This window comes from Streptopelia decaocto (genome assembly GCF_964273445.1).
Source record: "Streptopelia decaocto genome assembly, chromosome: 24".
NCBI lineage: Eukaryota > Metazoa > Chordata > Aves > Columbiformes > Columbidae > Streptopelia > Streptopelia decaocto.
The window spans coordinates 1,714,818-1,731,971 of NC_138679.1; the positions used below are offsets into that span (position 1 = coordinate 1,714,818).

Sequence of the window (17,154 nt, forward strand, 5' to 3'; positions counted from 1 at the left end):
GGGCAGGCGCGTCCCGGTTACAGAGCCGGGAGTCACTAACAGACCTTTCACCGGGAACCTTCACAACACTGCGTTGATACCTTTGCAAACACCTCTGATAAAGCCAGCGTCACAGCCCAGCTTTGTCATTGACTTCAGGGTAAATATCCGATCGTGTTGACATTGCGCCGCGTCCAAAGCTCCCGATGTGACTTTAGTGCTTAATTCCTGGTGACAGGCAGTCACCTCAGCATTTCCAGCAGCCCGGCCCTGCAAACAGGAGGCCACCGAGACCTCTCCAAGCCTTGACCGGAGATCAAACCTCCTCCAGCAACACCTCATTTACACCAGGACATTTAACAGGGAAAAAAACACACAGGGAGGAGAGAATACGAATGTTATTCTAGGTAAAGCTTCTGCAAGCTTGGGTTTCCTTTAAGGTGCGATAAAAACAAGCGGCTAATTACGGCTGGCGGTGCGAGGGGCCACAGGGCAACACCAGGGCGGCTGCCGGCGCTCGGCGTGTTTTCATGGCAACGGTGCTAAAACAGACGCTGCGGGCGCTGAGGACGTGGAGTGGCAGAGCCTGTTTCTAGAGGGAACTGTTTAGTGTCTAATCATTAACAGTAAAAACCACCCTAGATAAAAGTCAGCGAGCGCTAGAGCAAAGCAACGATGCGTTTCGAGGCGGCGGAGCCGTTGCGGTCACCAGGAAGCGCGGGACGTTTGCTTGTTCCTGTTATGGCTCTGCCGTGTTTCCCCCGCGGAGGGGCCGGCTTCGCAGGAAACCAGACAAATTTGGATTAGAAACAGTCGGCTGTTCGTCCTTCAAGCAGAATTGAAATGTGAAATGTGTCAAGCCCACCGCTGGAGGGGAAAGCAGCCCCGAGCGCGCTGTTGTGTGACAAAGCAGCACGCTCGGGATCCCCCAAGAGACGCAAACCGAGGTGCCAGACATTTTAAGTTGATTTAAATTGTTCCTTCTCTTTGCCGCCAGCGATGTGTGGGCTCTGTGAATGAGCACGGAGAAAACCTGCATCCATGTGCCACCTGCACCATCCTCACCAAACCCCCCCTTCCAAAAAACCCTGTTAAAACAGACCTGGTTATAAACTTGGGGGGTTTTTCTGCACTTAAATCTAAGTCCAAAGGGCTACAAGAAAGGCGCCTCCACAGACACGTGGGACCCGCTGCCTTTGCACCAACGCGAGGGCAAAACCCTGAATGGCACCAACGAGTAACAAAACGGCACCGCTTTCCACACTTAAATATCGGAGAACAATTATTTGGGATTATGGGAAGGTGCCACAAAACCAAAATGTATGTTCGTCGATTTTAACAGAGCCGTTTTGTTCTTAATCTCCAAATCCTGTATCTATAGTAAAACTACTCACATAACAAAGTCTTGCTGTGCTTGAATAGGACTTTTAAAGAAAAATAAAGTGTTAGCAGTGCTTGGGAGGGGAAATACTCCTGGTCAGATGCAACCCGCAAGCAAGCTCAGGTATCAGCCAACACTCAGCAGAAGAAATACAGGAGATGCGGCCAAAAGTCTCCCAAATACCATTACAGGATTAAGTGGAAAACGTCCAAGATCAACCTTCTTCCCACCCAGCCGCTCTATTTCATTCTGAATTAGCACAAGGCTCCAGGTTGAGCCAGCAGGTCCCTCGTGCGGTTTGAAGGGACGGGAATCCTGCTCGCAGCGAGCGGCCAAGGAGCCTGAAACGCGGCCAGAGAGCCCTTTTGCAGTAATTAAAAGAACCAAAAATGCTGCATTTGATTCATTTTTACCGTGTACGTGACAAAAATTCAAGTGGCGCTCAGACGAGTTGTCGGCGTCGCTCAGAACCCAGCCCAGGGCGCCGGCTCCACACGATCGGGAATTTGAACCCGTAATGACAGCATAGCGCAGGGAAAATAGGAAGGGGGAAGGCTTGATTTCTGCAGGGGACAGTGCCTTCAAGAACGGCACGATTCAAGCAAGGAAAAGCGGTTAAATGCAGAAAGCTGGTGGATTTAGGAAGCTCTTAAAAGAAAAACCCACAGCTGTACCAGAGGCTCTTTGGCTGCTCAAACTCCAGGAAAAGCACCTGCAGATGGGAGAACTTTGAACCTGAAATGCCTTGGGAGCGCTCGCCGGGATTAAAGATTCAGAAAGACCCCGAACTTTGTCACGTCCAGCAGCGACACCCCCCTGGGCCAGGGCGCCACCCCACCCGTTCAAACCAGTGTCCTACCCCACTTTGTTAAGCCTCAAATGAGGTTTCCTGCCCCAAGAGCTCTTCCTGACCTCGGAGACGTTCACAGATCCCCAGGCTGGCAGAACCTTCCTCCGACAATCAGGGAGCAACACAGGTTTTAACCAGGGTGCGTTGTCTGCGGACAGATTTATTTCACCTCCAAAAAACACAGTTCTGGGCCAAACAGCCTCTCCCGGCTGTTATTTACTGAAGAGAGTAGGAAGTGGTGACTCTCTCCAGCTAAACCGCAGCAACTTTTAATTGCAGTACGAAGGGAGCGCAGCAACAGCACAAAGAGATGCACACAATACATCTCCTCTGTTGGCTGACAACCCGCTGCTATTTCGGGAATGCTCATCTGCAGGTGGAATTGGATTTATGTTCCCGTGATTGACAACACAACTCACTCGACTCCGCTCCATCCTGCCCCATGGCAGCTGCTGCTATTTTGAGCACCGTGCCTCTCCAGCGCTGCCAAATAGTATTATTCCAAAGGTGCGAACTATTTCCAGATAACAAGAGAACAGCGTTTTTCACACTTAAAAAAATCATGGATTTTTAAATTTTGCAAGAAAACCCTTTCCAGCAAAGCCGGGTCTACTTGCAATAATGGGCTTGAAGTTGCTGAGACTATTAAAATGAAATTAAAGTCACTGCATCATAGTTCACCTGCTGCGCTGCTGGAATGGGAGAAATAGTCTTACCTGGGCTATTCTTCACTCACGAGTAGAAAAGGATCTATCGCCTCTATCCCGACAAGAACCCTGTTTCTGGCAGTGCAGTCTATGCTGGAATTGTCCCCAGAAATAGCCATAAAGCAGAAAGAAAGAGAAAACATTTGATGCAATGCTAAAATGGAGTCAATACCGCACGTACTCCTAACAAAAATGTTAAATCTAGAGCGTGTAATTTTGTTCTTCACATCTACGCGCCACAAATACTTTTCGCGAACGTAGAGCAGGTTGGTTTTAGGCTATGTAAGAGAAGCAAGAGTTAACTGCTCATCTTGAAAGAGTCAACCTGGATCCGCAGAAAGAAAAGCTGAGGGTGGGATAATAAGGCAAAGAATGTTAACCGTCTAATTAGCCAGCAGAGAAAGGAGGATTTTGCCATCAGTCAAAAGCGCCGACTTCTCCCAGCTTCGTGCTGACCCGGGTGAGCGCTGGCGGGGCCAACAAAAGCCTTTAATTGCCACAAGAACGAGCTCTGTGACATGAGGGGACCCGCTTGGGAGCCCCGGGATGGGAGCAGCTCTGCTCCTTCCCAGCTCACGCAACCCGACTCCCATTGCGATTCAGCCGCAAAAGCTCCATCAGGTCAGTGATGGTTCCAGCCTTCGTTCTTGCGCCGTCCACGCCACCCACCACCAACAATGCCTGGACAAATTAAATTCTAGTCAAGTTGTCACCAGCTGCAGCTCATACGCAATTTTTTCCTTTTCTTAACTAAAATTCTAGAGCAAGCCCTTCTTTGTCCTCCCTAAGCTGAATTGCTCATGCCCCACGGGGTTGTTAGAAAATAATTACATCTCCAAAGCCACAGGCTACTCGTGCCCAGGGGGTGTGTGCGCCGTGCCCAAGGGCTGGCCCAGTTCCACCGCATTGCTATGCTGGGAGCACGAGCCGCTGCCTGCGCCCACGCCGGCTCCTCTCCGATCTGTCCTAACGAACGGGAAGCCCTTTTTGTCCACCCCGTGTTAAAAACGCCGCGTAGTTTCCCGTCGTTGCCTTTACAAAGTGTTATCTGCAATCGATCACACGCACCAACAGGAGCTCGAAGCTCGACAAGTTTCTACAAGGTGCCGTAACGCTGTGTATTTGAGCGCTGACAAATGAACTTGGCGTTGCGCCTCTGCAGCGTAAATCAGCGGAAAACACGAGATTTCGGTGCCTTTCCCAGAGAGATCTTTGCAGCAAAGCCCCTTCAGGGTGGGATTTAACACGCAAAGAACGTTGAGTTGTGTTTGTTTCCTGAATAACTGGCACTCTGTGCAGAATAAACGCGCCTGGTCCAAACTGACCAACGGGGCTGGAAAAGGTCTGAGGGCAAAGCAGCACAGGGAATTGGAAGAGAAAGATATGATGAGAGGTTAGTTTATGCTGTGTGCTTTCATATTTTAAGAGCTTTTCTTACCACCAAATTCACCGGAGAACAATCTCTAGGTGTTGTCTAAAGAAATAAAACCACCAGTAAATCATTGTACTGAGCAGCATCTAATCCCATCCCACCCACAGTCACCTTCACCCGACTCAGGACCACAACTGGAGCACAAGGCGAAGGCTCCTCTTTGCTTATTTATCTCCTGAACTCTTTATTTAACAACAAACACCCCAGAAACCAACAAAACAGATAAAATCAAGCTTAGCGATTCCCTGACCACATGAAAAAATACAGTGTAAAGACCATCCACACGTGGATTTCCACTCTTGCGCTGCTTCACCTCCAAACTTCATTCCATTCTCAGCCTCAGTCACCAACCTGCTCTCAGCTGCCAGATAGTATTTCTTTATTTTAGTACATTCTTCTCATCCTCTCTTGCTTCTCAAAGCAGACACCGTCAAAAACCTCATAGAAATAACACGATTTACTCAGTATTTATTTCCCCATTTCTAAGCTACAGTCCTGGTACCTCAAGCAGCAAACACGCCGGCGCGTTCCACTCAGTAACGTTAAATTCCCAACATTTGTGTTTGGGAACTGCACCATAATTCACAGCGAGTAACTGAAAAGAGAAGTCACGATATGTCATGATTTATTGGGCATAAACACTGATCCTTTGCCAGCAGAAAAACAATAAAGAAGTCACCCTTAGAGTGGGGGAAACAAGAATAAGCGGGACTGGAGCAGAATAACCTCCCCAAAGCAGCTTGAGAACTGAAAAGGGTTAAAACACACAAGCAACATTTCGACCTCGTGCATTTTTCTAATAGCAGAAGCAGCAGAAATGGACAAAAAGCCTGCAGGGCGCAAAAAAAAACCAAACCAACTATTCTATATCTTTAAAAATAGAGGCCACAGCCCTTGTTGCTACTTGGACATTCGCATCAGGAGCGAGATATTTTTAAAATCACTCTTACCCGGGCTGTTTTCTGGCTCCCCCGCTGCTTTCTGCAGAACGAAATTACAGCAAAGGAGTTACTGAGGTTTCACAGCTTTTACAGCTCCTTAAAAGTCCATTTAAAATGTATCTTTAGCTGCAAATTCAGGAAGGGTTTTGGTTATACAGAACTGACAAGCTGGAGCACTTTAAAACTTTTTCTTGTCCGTTAGAAGCGGGAAAAACATACAATAAATTACAAAAAAAAACATAATCCTTAACTAAATTTCCTGTTTTGTGTCTCAGCGTTAACACTGGGCCTGAATTTCCTCCTTTTTATTTTGTTTTTTAAAGTCACAGCCAATCCCTCCCCACCCATCGCACAGAAACCTCATCCAAAGCTGCTGGAGGTTTCAAGCACGTTCGAGTTGGAAATATCAGCTGAATTCAGAACTCGTTCCCAGCAAAAAACCCACCTCCTACACCCCAAAAACAAAGCTCAATCGATACTTGAGCTGAGGGGCCGCTCCTCCCGCACCAAGAATTCACTGCGCATCCCTATATAACGCCCTTTCAAACTAAGTTGGCGTCGTGACCACTTCTAGGTGGTTTTTAAGTTAATTTGTGGCTTTTTGGGTATTTTGGAGGAGCAGCAGCGGGACGGATGGGGCCGGCAGCACAACTGCGTGATCCCAAAGCGCTTATCAAACCAACGGGCTCATCGGGGAGAAATGTTACATACGGGAAACTCACGACTGTCGTGAACAACTCTGACCAAGCGTGTTTAAAATGAAAACACGGTTGTGTTGCACAACGGTCTGTTTGTTGGGGTGTTCTAATAAAGGGCCTTTTAGCAGCGCGGAGGAGAAGCGAACGGGGAAGACGCGAGGTCAGAAGCTTCCAGCCGGTTCCCTAAAGCAAAGTCTGGCCCTTCCAGTTCTAGCGATATAGTTTTAAATCCAAACTAAGGGGGAAAATATAAGACGCATTAATTTTTTTAAAGCACTCTCTCCAGTTTTGCTGGTTTGTCGTTATTGCGAGGGTGGCCGGACTACACAGGAGGGATCTGCATTTATATATTCTTCCCAATTTAATTTCTTCTGACGTTCTGCACATCAAGCTAGGAAACCCATGAGACAGAAAGATAATATATCACATTATCTGGCAACAGGTGAGAGGAACTGACCCACACACACACTGTCCAAGGAAGCCAGAGATGCTACAACTGGAAAATTCAGCAACTCACTATACACACAGGATCCCACCGAAAGATTTCTGGTCCAGGGCTAAACCGAGTAAATAATTTGAGTGATATTTGAGCAATTACAGAGAACTTTCCACCTCCAAGTTCAACTGTTAGACCTTCACATCTCAACTCACCCCAGCTCTGCCCTTCACCTCCTCCCGAAAACGCCAAAGAAAACTTCCCCTGGCTGCCTGCGAGTGGAAAAGCGGCTATTTCAAGCCCTACCCAAAACAGGCCATTCTAAGGGTAATTAATTAGGCGCTTGGCCAACCCTGCAGACCAACCCCAGCGCTAACAGGACGAGTCCTGGCAGGGAGAGCCACGATTCCCCGTCACCGGCAGCTTCTGCCGCCTCCCTCGCATGCGAGGAAGCAGAGAACGGCGGTTCCCAGCAATAAAAATCAGTGTTTTCCACAGGGCAGAGCGTCCAGTTCCTCTGGAGCCGAGCGCAGGGCCAAGCAGCAGGACCGCGGGCCCAGGAGGCGAGCGCCTCGTTAGGCTAACGAACTTCTCCCAGGGCGGTTATCTCCATTTCGCGGAGAAGGAAATACGGCAGGAAGGCAGAAGCCGGGCGATGAGCCGCACGCTCCCCTCCCGCCCGCTGAACCGTCCTGTTTGAACCCAGAGGAATCCGTGTCCCGGGGCGCTGCCGTCCCCCTGCCTTCCAGCAGGGAAAACGCCTTCCTAAGACGGCAAAAAGCACTAATTACCTTAAGTAACACCAGTTAGATACTACACCCAGGGATAAGATGGATACAGAGGAAAAAACGGTAGGTACATCACAACGCGCCTCCTGTGTAAATCATTCAAATCCACAACAATACCCCAGCTGCACAAAAGAGCTATCTGCATTTGTTCCGCAGCTACAGATGGCAGAAGAAAACCTCTCAGACAATAAGCTCTATCTGAACATATCGATCCAGCTTTTTTGGTGCGTTTTCCCCCATACTGGCTACAACCAGAACGTGATGGATGGCGTTACGTAGTCACGGAGCTCCCGCGCGTTCCCTTTAGGATCATGCAGCTGATTTCGCTCCCAACCCGTCTGCCTGCACGCAACGGGATGTCCCACCAAGACACCCCAAACCTCCAAAGGACGAAGGTCTGAGCTCAGCACCATGTGCTTGAGAAGCAAATAGTCACTGAAAAGCAGAATGTTAAGGAAAACCAAAGGTCTCAAGTTTACTCACAAACTAAATATCAAGTTACCGACTTCTGCGGTTTACCGCAAGTCAGCTTTTCTCCTGGTAGGAACCACCACCGTTGTGCTTGTCCAGGTCAGTTTTACAAGCAGCTCACCGCTATAAACCAACCTGAAGGTTCTCAGTTTTCCCCCAAAAAACACATTAAAGATACTTCAGCATCTTCAAAACCACAAGAACTTCTTGCCTCGTTTACAGGCAGTAACAGAGAACGTTGTCTTAGAGCAGAATATATATCAGTTTTACTTGAGGCCACACCTGATGGCGATGGCCCAGTGCAGAGGTAAAGCCCGTTCACCTGCACCTGAAGAAAACGAGCCACAGGGATTGGGTCCCCAGCTCCTGAACCAGTCCCTGGGACACCATCCAGTCCCCGTTACCTCCAGAGCCTGCGCTTCCCTTCCTAAACCTCCAAAACGGCACCTGCCAGGATCCGGCTTTTCATTCCACACATTTCTATTTAGAAATGAGAAGGAGACAGATTTCTTTGTCTACGCACCCACTTATCTCCTCTACTTCGCTCTACCTCGATAATACAGACAACCCCAACGCTGCAGCTACCCCTCCTTTATATAACCCGCGCACCACAATTCACTAACGCCTCCCAAGCACGGCCCAGCGCGGGCAGGTTTCCATCGCCAGCCGTCAACTCCTCTGGCTATTTTACCCTTCTTCCCACAACCTTCCTCTCCACGCCAACCGACCATTGACTCGCAGTACAAACACAAGTAGATTATGTGATATTAGACCTTCCCACAAGCTTCGCAACTTCCTTTTGCGCCCCGAGAGACGGTCCAGACCCGCTCCCTGGTAAGTCACGCGAGTCCCTGGCGCTGAGCTGCGTCTGCTCAGTCACAATTGTCCCCCAAAAGCCCCAGGTGCCCCTCGCCCCCCAGGTCCATCCCCTCCCGCTGCAGCGCCCCAAAGAGCTCAGGACCCCCCCCAACACAGCACAGCCCCTCTCTGTGTACACCCCCAAAAATTACACACACCCCCCAGCCCCTGTGACCCCTCCAGACACTCCCCCGCCCTCCACCCCTCTACCACCGGCTCCAGCACCCCCGGGGCCTCCGAACCCCCACCCCGGGCTCCCCCTCGGACCTGCCCAGGGGTTCCCCTCCTCACAGCCCCACACCCCCGGACCCCACACCCCCCGGACCCCGTCACTCCAGCCCAACTCACCCCACCGGAGTCCCAGGACCCCTCAGCCCCCCCGCCTCCAGCCCCAGCCCCGCCCTGGGGCGCCCTCACTCCAACTCCTTCACCGGCAGCCCCAGGACGGCCCCTCTGGGACCCTCAACCCCCACCTCCAGCGTCCCCCTCGGCCCCATCGCTCCCCTCAGGACCCCCCGAGCCGCCCCGGGGGCCCCCGGCCCGGCCCCACCAGCCCCCCCGGCCCCGCCGCCCGGGCCGCAACGGGCCGCGAGGGCTCCGCAAGGCCGCGGCCTGCACCCCCGCTCCCACCCGCTCACCAGCGGCCGTCCCCGCCTCAGTCCCCGCGCGGCGGGCGGCTCCTCACCGGTCTCGGCGGGGCCGGGGCACCGAGGGGCGGAGGAGCGGGAGCCACCGCCTCAGACACCAGCGCCGCCGCGCAACCAACCCTGCTGCCCAGCCCCGGCCGGGCGCGGGCACGGCTAGCCCCGCCCCACTGCCCGACTGGCAGCGCTGCCCGCCAATGAACGCCGGCGTCGCGGGGCACGCGCAGGGCGGGGCGGCAGGGAGGCGGGGCTGGGTGCTGCCGCCAGGTTCGGCTGAGACGGCGGCGCGGAGGGAGGGCGGTGAAGGGGAGGGGACGGCCGCGGAGTGGCGGGGGCAGCAGCCAATCAGAGAGAGGGGCGGAGAAATGGGCAGTCGTATGCAAATAGGTGTTATTCATATTAATGAGCTGGTCGTCGTGGGGAGGGGGCGGCACGTGGTGTCTGGACCGCGAGGCAGCGGGACCCCCGGTTCTCTGGATCCCACCCCCCGGATCCCACCCCGATCCTTCCCCCAGTCCCCCCGGTTCCCCGGATCCTCCCCCCAGCCTCCCCGGCTCCCTCCGGGCCCCTCGGTGCAGTCCGGCCGTGTCCCCGCGACTCCTCGGGTCTGCCCCGGGCCAGCCGGGGCGGGGACAGCCCGCAGGTCGCCGCTGCTCCATCCCTCCTGATGAATCTTGCTCTGAGTCACCGGTGGCTTCAAACATCCCTCCCCGCTCCAGCGCGGGGGTGGCAGAGCCCCCAGCCGGCCCGAACCCCCCCCACCCCGCAGCCCTTCCGCGGGACTCGGGGTACCCCAAACCCCCCAAACTGGCTGGAAAGGCTCTGCCCTGGGGCTGCAGTGCCCGGCAGCCTGGGGGGTGGGGGCGAGAGGTCGGCCCTGTGTCCCCGGACAGAGCCCCCGCACCCCATTGTCCCGCCGGGTGCCGCCGATGCTCTGGCCCCGGCTGCAGCAGCCCTGGGGATGCTCCGGCTCATTCCGGGGGGGGCCGGGGGCTGCAGCCCCGGTGTCCCCCCGCTGTCCCTGCGCAGCGAGGGGACAATCCGGGGGGATGAATCAGCGGCGGGCGGGAGTCACGCTGGCAGCGCCGGGGGAGCAGGAAATCGCGCTCGGCCGTGAATCGAGGCTTTGATTCCTCCAGCTGCCGCCGGCGGGTCCCGGTGCCGCCTGGCTCCCAGCTGCGGGGTCCCCCGTGAGCGCCACCGCGGGGGACAGACCCGCAGCCATGGGCAGGGGACGCTGCGCCTGTCGCTCCCTGGCAGCGCTTCCCAGTATATCCCAGGGCTGTGCTGGCATGCGGCCCGGCCACACCAGTACACACCAGTTGCAGCCCCCAGTCCCCCATAAAATGGGGAGACAGCAGGTCTGGGCTGTCCCCACCTATCCCGGGGGGCCCCACTGCCCAGCGCGCCCCAGTGCCAGCTGCGCCGAGGTTGGGCTGAGCACCCAGTAATCCTGTTAACGGGAAGAGGCTGATTTTTTCCCCTAATCCCGTTTGCTCCCATATGCCATGGCCGTGCTGTTATTAAGCCACTTTGGCCACAAATGGGGCTGCACTGGGGGCACCGGAAGGGAACCCCCAGCTTTGGGCTGGTGCCCCACAGGTTACCAGGATGCTCCCCCCACTGCTCTCCCTGGGGGGGACACGAGGGACACTGTCCCACGCAGCCACCAGGTCCCAGTGTGCTGCATGGTGCCAGGAGCTGGTTTGAGTCCCAAACGCTGTTTTTGTGCTTTCAAGCATTTTTCAGGCTGCAGCGATGGCTCCTGTTCACCTGGGGGGGGACGGGAAATGGCTGCACCCCAGCTTGTCCCCTCCACTCGTTTGTTCAGTCAGGGTGGGGACCGGTACCAAGTGTCCCCGCGCCCACGTGTGTGTGTCCCACCCTCCAGCTTTGGCACCCACTGAAGGTCCCGGCTGCCCCCAGCCCACCCAAGGGACACGGGGACAGGAGCGGTTCCCATGGCTGGTCCCGAGGAGCTGGAACATCCCTGTGGAGCTCTGACTGTCCCTATGGAGCTGTGACTGTCCCTATGGAGCTGTGACGATCCCCATGGAGCTCTGAGCATCCCCACGGACCTGTGACCATCCCAGCAGAGCCGTGAGCATCCCCACGGAGCTGCGTGTCCCCAGGGACCTGTGGCCACCCCCACCGAGCCACAGCCATCCCAGCAGAGCCGTGACATCCCCACGGAGCCGTGACCCCCCCCGGAGCCGTGACCCCCCCCCGGAGCCGTGCCCTTGCCAAGGCCCTTGCAGGCTGCAGCAGCCCCCTCTCCCCCCGCCCGCGCACACGTGCCCACGCGGCTCCCGCGCCCGGGGAGCAGCTGGTTTCCATGGCAACAGGCGTGATGACGCACGTCCCGCGCTCCCACCCCCTCCCCACGGGGACGCCAGCCCGAGCTGGCAGCCAGGGGTGGGGGGCACCCACCGACAGGGACCCGCGTGTGCACACGGGACGCGCACGTGCGTGTGCACGGAACGCACGTGCACTGGCGCAGGTGCTTGTACACGCGTGTGCGTGCTGGCACATGCACAGACGTGCACGCACAGACATGCACACACGTGCACACGCATGCACAGTCATGCACACACATGCACGCGCAGGCACAGTCGTACACACACATGCACACACATGCACAGTCATGCACACACGTGCACACACGTGCGCACGCATGCACATTCACGCACACACATGCACACATGCACACACGTGCACACGCATGCACAGTCATGCACACACATGCACTTGCATGCACAGTCATGCACACGCATGCACAGTCATGCACACACGTGCACACACATGCACATGCATGCACAGTCATGCACACACATGCACACACGTGCACACGCAGGCACAGTCATGCACACACATGCACAGTCGTGCACACGCAGGCACAGTCATGCACACACACATGCACACACGTGCACATACAGGCAGTGTCGTGCACACACGTGCACCCCCACCCTTCCTTTCACGCCTTCGGGCCGAGCCGCCCCCGCCCCGGGCACGCAGGAGCATTTCTCATCTCTTTATTGAAGGAAGACTATTTCTAGAATAAAGGCTACATCATCATGTCACCTTGTCCCCTGGGCGCTTGGGTCGTGTTGTAAAAAGCTGGGGCGGGGCGGGGAGCTGGGAGCAACGCAGGGGCCCAACCTGCCCGGGGACACCCCCTTGGGGACACCACCCCCTTGGGGACAGCCCCAGGGGCCCCGGCAGAGGGTGAGCAGGGCCGGAGCGAGGGGACAAACCCCGCTGTGACAAGGGGCTGGTGACAGGGCGGGGGCCCCGCTCTGGCCGTGGGGGAACAAGCAGGGCTGCACCAGAGCTGGGGGGGGCAGGTCGGGGGTCCCCGGGGCGTGGGGCCAGGCCACCCCCCAGCAAGGACTCTGCGGGAGCGGGGGGGACGCTGGCACGGTGGCGGGAGCGGTGGTGCCCATCACCGCGGCATCGCGGCTCAGCCGGGCTGCGGGGGCTCATCCTGCGCGGGAAAGGGGCAGCGGGGGGGCCGGGGGTCTCCACCGGAGCTCACCAGGATTGTGCTGGGTCAGGACCTCCCTCGGACCCGATGCTTTGTGCTTGGGCTGGCGGCTCCGGGCTGCGGCAGCGGGACGGGGCTGGGGGCTCGGGGACAGCGCGGGGGGGGCAGCTCCTGCCCCGGGCCTCTGCCTGCGGGAGCAGAGTGCTATGGCGTGGGGACAGGCCGTGGGGCTGTCCCCAGGGGTGACACTGACGCCCCCACATTGCACCGTACTTCCCACCCGCCAGGACTTGACGTGGGGTCCCGCAACAGGAGGGGACGGGGATGGGGCCGGGGGCCGGCCGGTGCCGTCGGTTGTGCTGCAGAGTGTGTGTGTGTGGGGGTGCGTCCCCGTCCCCCCAGCCGCGTGTCCCCGGTCCCGTCGTGCACCCCTCGGCTGGCCAGGACGCCCCGTCTTGGCCCCGGAGCCGGGGCGAGCGCAGCCCGGGCACCGCGGCGTCCCCGCACAGTCACAGTGATGGCACAGAGGGTGAGGGGACGGCCCCGCGGCGATGCCACGTCCAGTCGTGAGGGGAGGGACGGGGGGGGACCGGAGGGGGGTGGGGACCAGTCTGGGGCTCTACATGATGCTGCACTTCCCCTTGATTTTGTCTGTCCTCTTCTGCTTGCTGGAGCGCTTCCCGTCGATGGTGAGGCTGACGTTCCTCCTCTTCTCCAGGTTGAGCAGCTCCTGGAAGAGCTCCTTGACGTTGTAGTTCATCTTGGCCGAGGTCTCCATGAAGGCGCATTTCCACTCCTTGGCCATGGCCTCCCCCTCCCTGCTCTCCACCTCCCGCTGCGTCTCGTCGCACTTGTTGCCCACCAGCATGATGGGGATGCTCTCCACGCTGCCCTTGATCTGCACGATCTGCTGGTAGATGGGCTTCAGCTCCTCCAGCGACTGCTTGCTGGTGACGGAGAAGACGAGGATGAAGGCATGGCCCTTGGAGATGGAGAGCCGCTGCATGGCCGGGAACTGGTGGCTGCCGGTGGTGTCGGTGATCTGCAGGGTGCAGACGCTCTTGTCGCAGCTGATCACCTGGCGATACGTGTCCTCGATGGTGGGGATGTAGGTGTCCCGGAAGGTCCCCTTGACGAAGCGCAGCACCAGCGAGCTCTTGCCCACGCCGCCGGCGCCGAACACCACCACCCGGTAGTCGTTGCTCTGCTCCGGCATCTTGCCCCGGAGATGCTGCTGCCGCTGCTGCGGGGGACAGGGCAGAGGGAGGCGTCACGCCGGGAGCGGGGGCCGCGGCACAGACCCCCGCGGGGGGAGAACGGGGCAGCCCCCCGGCCTGGCTCACAGCCCCAGCTCCCGAGCCGATGCAGCTGGGGGTCCTGGACCCCCACGCCCTTGAGACGCCCTTGCGGGGCGGCGGGGGCAGCACCGCGCTCGCCGCCCACCCGGGGTGCAGCAGCATTTGCTATTTTTACCAGTCTCCCACTGCGGCCATATGGCCGAACCGCGGCCACCGGCACGGCAGCTGCGGCCGAGGCTGCCGGGGCAGCGGGACAGGGCGGGACGTGCCAGGCCCCACGGGACCCACGGAGCCCCTGGGCAGCCGGACCAGCCCTGTGGGGCAGCTGAGGACCCAGCGGCACCCAGAGCCCCCACCCGGCCCCTCTGGCTCTCCCATGCGTGGCTGCTGAGCACAGAGGTGCCATTTCACACACAGACCTCGGTGCCTGCCACGCTGCTGTCACCCTGTCACCCCGCACTGTGCCTGACACCCTCATGCTGTCCCTCTACTCCACTCCCACCCCAGGGCCGCGCGGGAGCCGTGGGCACAGCCAGGGGCTGGTGGCCCAGGTTCAGACCCCCCCATGGCCACTGCCATGCTGCCAAACCTCGGTGCCCCCTCGCATGGGATGCGCAGGGCTGGGCAGGGTCCCAGCTTGTGCCCCCAAGCGATGCAGCCCTGGGGTGTGAAACCTCAATTCAGGCACCCGCCGGCCTGGAAGGGAGGACAGCAAAGCGCCTCGGGCAGCCCCCTCATCTCCAGGCGCCTCCAGGGCATCCAGCCCCTTCCCACCGCTGCTGCATCCCCAACCCCGCGGCACCAGCGGGTTGGGGTCCCACAGGCAGCCCTGATACCCCAGCGTGTCCCCAAACACCCGGGGAGGGGCTGGCACCGAGAGCGAGGTGGGCAAGGGGCTGGAGCTGGGGAAGGAGCCCATCACCGTGGCCTCGGGCACCCAAGGAACTCGTCACATCACGGGGTCCCTTGGCAGAAAAAAGCCCCTCTCGGATCCCATCAGGTCGGAGGTGTCGCTGGTGCGTGGGCAACGGGGATGGAGCAGGAGCCGTGGCTGGATGGGGCCTTCCCAGCACCCGAGGGTGCCCGAAGGCCCCATGGCCTGTGCCCAGTGTCCCCCCCAGCCCCAAACGTCCCCCTGTGCCTGCTGGTCTGGACCACGGCCTCCCCCGGCTCCTGGGGACGGGGCCACCTGCCAGCCGGGGGCACAGCCTGGGCCTGATGCTGCTGGGGGGCTCTGCAACCCCCCCAGCATCCTCCCACTCGGCGCCCCAGCGCTGGGGGAGATGGAACAGCCGGTGTTGGGGTCTGGGGTTGGCATGGAGGGGCTGGGGCAGGGCAGGGTGGAGATGGAGGGGCAGGAGAAGGGGCAGGATGGAGATGATGGAGATGGAGATGGAGGAGCAGGATGGAGATGGAGATGCAGGGGCAGGATGGAGGCAGCAGAACGGGGAGGATGGCGGGCAGGGACAGGACCAAGGTCCCACCGCCCCGGGCCGGGGTCCCGGCTGCGCTCTCCGGCCGAGCCCCTGCCCTTGCCGGGGACACCCCCCGCCGCCTCCGGTGGCGGCTGCCCCGGCCCCGCTCCCCCCGACCCCCCGGCGCGCCGGTCGCATTGCGGTGCCGCCGCCTCACCGTGTCCTGCCCGGGATCCGCCCTTGGCTGCGGGCGGCGCGGCGGCCTCAGCGCATGGCCCGGCCCGGGGCGGTCCCGGTGCGGCGGCTCCGGTGCGCCCGGCTCGGCTCGGCTCGGTGCGGCTCGGCCCGGCGCGGTGCGGCGGGGCCGGCTCGGCTCGGCACGGCTCGGTGCGGTGCGGTCGCCGCAGAACCGATCCCGCCCCGCTGGCGGCCCCGCCCGCCGCGCCCGCCCCGCCCGGGGCCGCCGGACCCCCGGGCTCAGCCCCGAGCGGCTCCGGGACCCGGCGGCGGCAGCGGCGGAGAGGGACGGGACACACGGACAGGGATGGGGACACACAGCGATGGGGACACACAGACAGGGACACACGGACAGTGATGGGGACCACGGACAGGGCTGGGGACACACGGACAGAGATGGGGATGCATGGACAGGGATGGGGACACACGGACAGCGATGGGGACACACGGACAGGGACTGCACATGGACATGGGCACAGGTGGGAACACAGACAGACACGAAGAGGGACACAGATGCGCAAAAGGGGATGCTCAACGCAGGGACACATGGGTGGGGACAGAGACCCACAGACAGTGATGGGGGACAGAGGGACACACAGACAGGACAGACGGACGCAGTGACAGGGTGTCACAAGCCCCCGTGGCAGTTGGGGGTGGCCCTGGCAGTGGGGTCTGGCTTTGGGGACCGAGCTGCCTGCACTGTCCCCGGGTCACGCCAGCGCAGGAACCCATGCACGGTGCCACCGCAGGGGTCCTTGTCCCCACCCGCAGCGTCCCCTCCGTGGGTGCTGTGACAGAGCAGGGTCAGGAACCCCAAAACCCCGAGGGGCCCGGGGGGCAGCGCTGCAGCACCTGTGACACAGCCCCCCTGTGAGGGGACACACTGGGGCTCCTTGGGTGACACTTGGGGGGCAGCCATGGGACTCCCAGCCAACCTCCCCAGCTGAGCCCTGGGGGAAACCGGGGTCTCCATCACCGGGAATCGGGGGGCTGGGGGCACCCCGGGAGGGGCAGGGTCCCTGCCGAGGTTGGGGACAGTGGCCGGGGGCTGCGTGACTCACGCTCACTCCTGAGCGGCAGCAATTAAAATCCGCAGCCACTATTAATAGCTGCTGGCAGAGGAGGGGGGGCCACGGCGGCCCCCCCGCGGCAGCAACACGCAGCCCATTGAGAAGGACCCAGTGGGAATGGGGGGGCCACGGCCACCTCTCCCCATGGGGACACCAGCCTTCCCTTGGGGACAGGGCCCGGGCTGGCAGCCGCAGCCCCTCCCGCCGCGCAGCCCCCCCGGGGGAGCCCCCGGCCCCCCCAGCGCTCGGGTACTACTCGTGCGAGGGGATGAATGAGTTTCCTTCATCATTTTGGCTGCGGCTCCTCCTCCGGTTCATTCAGTCCCCAGCTCCCCGCCGGCCTGACGCAACGGGGACGCTGCCGGCTGAGTCACCGCCACGCCGAGCGGGGACAAGGTGGGGGGGGCTGGAGGGCCAGAAGCGCCCCCATGGGGTTTGTCCCCCCCAGGGGCTTGGCCCAGCTTA

At 59.6% G+C, this 17,154-nt stretch overlaps 2 protein-coding genes across 9 annotated transcripts in view; both read right to left on the minus strand.

Annotated features, from left to right (window-relative positions):
• GNG7 (G protein subunit gamma 7) overlaps window positions 1–9,341 on the minus strand; it is a 45,486-nt gene extending 36,145 nt beyond the window's left edge. For 2 of the 8 annotated variants that reach the window (XM_082071808.1, XM_082071810.1), the window contains exon 1: window positions 9,180–9,339. The gene's annotated coding sequence lies outside the window, so the exon portion shown is untranslated. Of the gene's footprint in view, window positions 1–2,926; window positions 2,987–4,355; window positions 4,376–5,299; window positions 5,320–9,179 lie in introns of those variants that run through there. The other 6 variants (XM_082071815.1, XM_082071814.1, XM_082071809.1 and 3 more) reach the window with 6 other exon arrangements.
• A 3,416-nt stretch (window positions 9,342–12,757) lies between these two features.
• Window positions 12,758–15,656, minus strand: DIRAS1 (DIRAS family GTPase 1). The gene is made up of 2 exons (XM_082072158.1): window positions 15,600–15,656; window positions 12,758–13,912 (listed from the first exon to the last, which is right to left on the minus strand). The coding sequence occupies exon 2, from the start codon at window positions 13,883–13,885 to the stop codon at window positions 13,289–13,291; it is 597 nt and encodes a 198-aa protein (XP_081928284.1). The 5' UTR covers window positions 13,886–13,912; window positions 15,600–15,656; the 3' UTR covers window positions 12,758–13,288.
• Between the last annotated feature and the right edge of the window lie 1,498 nt (window positions 15,657–17,154).

Coding starts and splice junctions, on each gene's coding strand:
- DIRAS1 (XM_082072158.1), bottom strand. CDS start 13,885: ATGCCGGAGCAGAGCAACGACTACCGGGTGGTGGTGTTCGGCGCCGGC.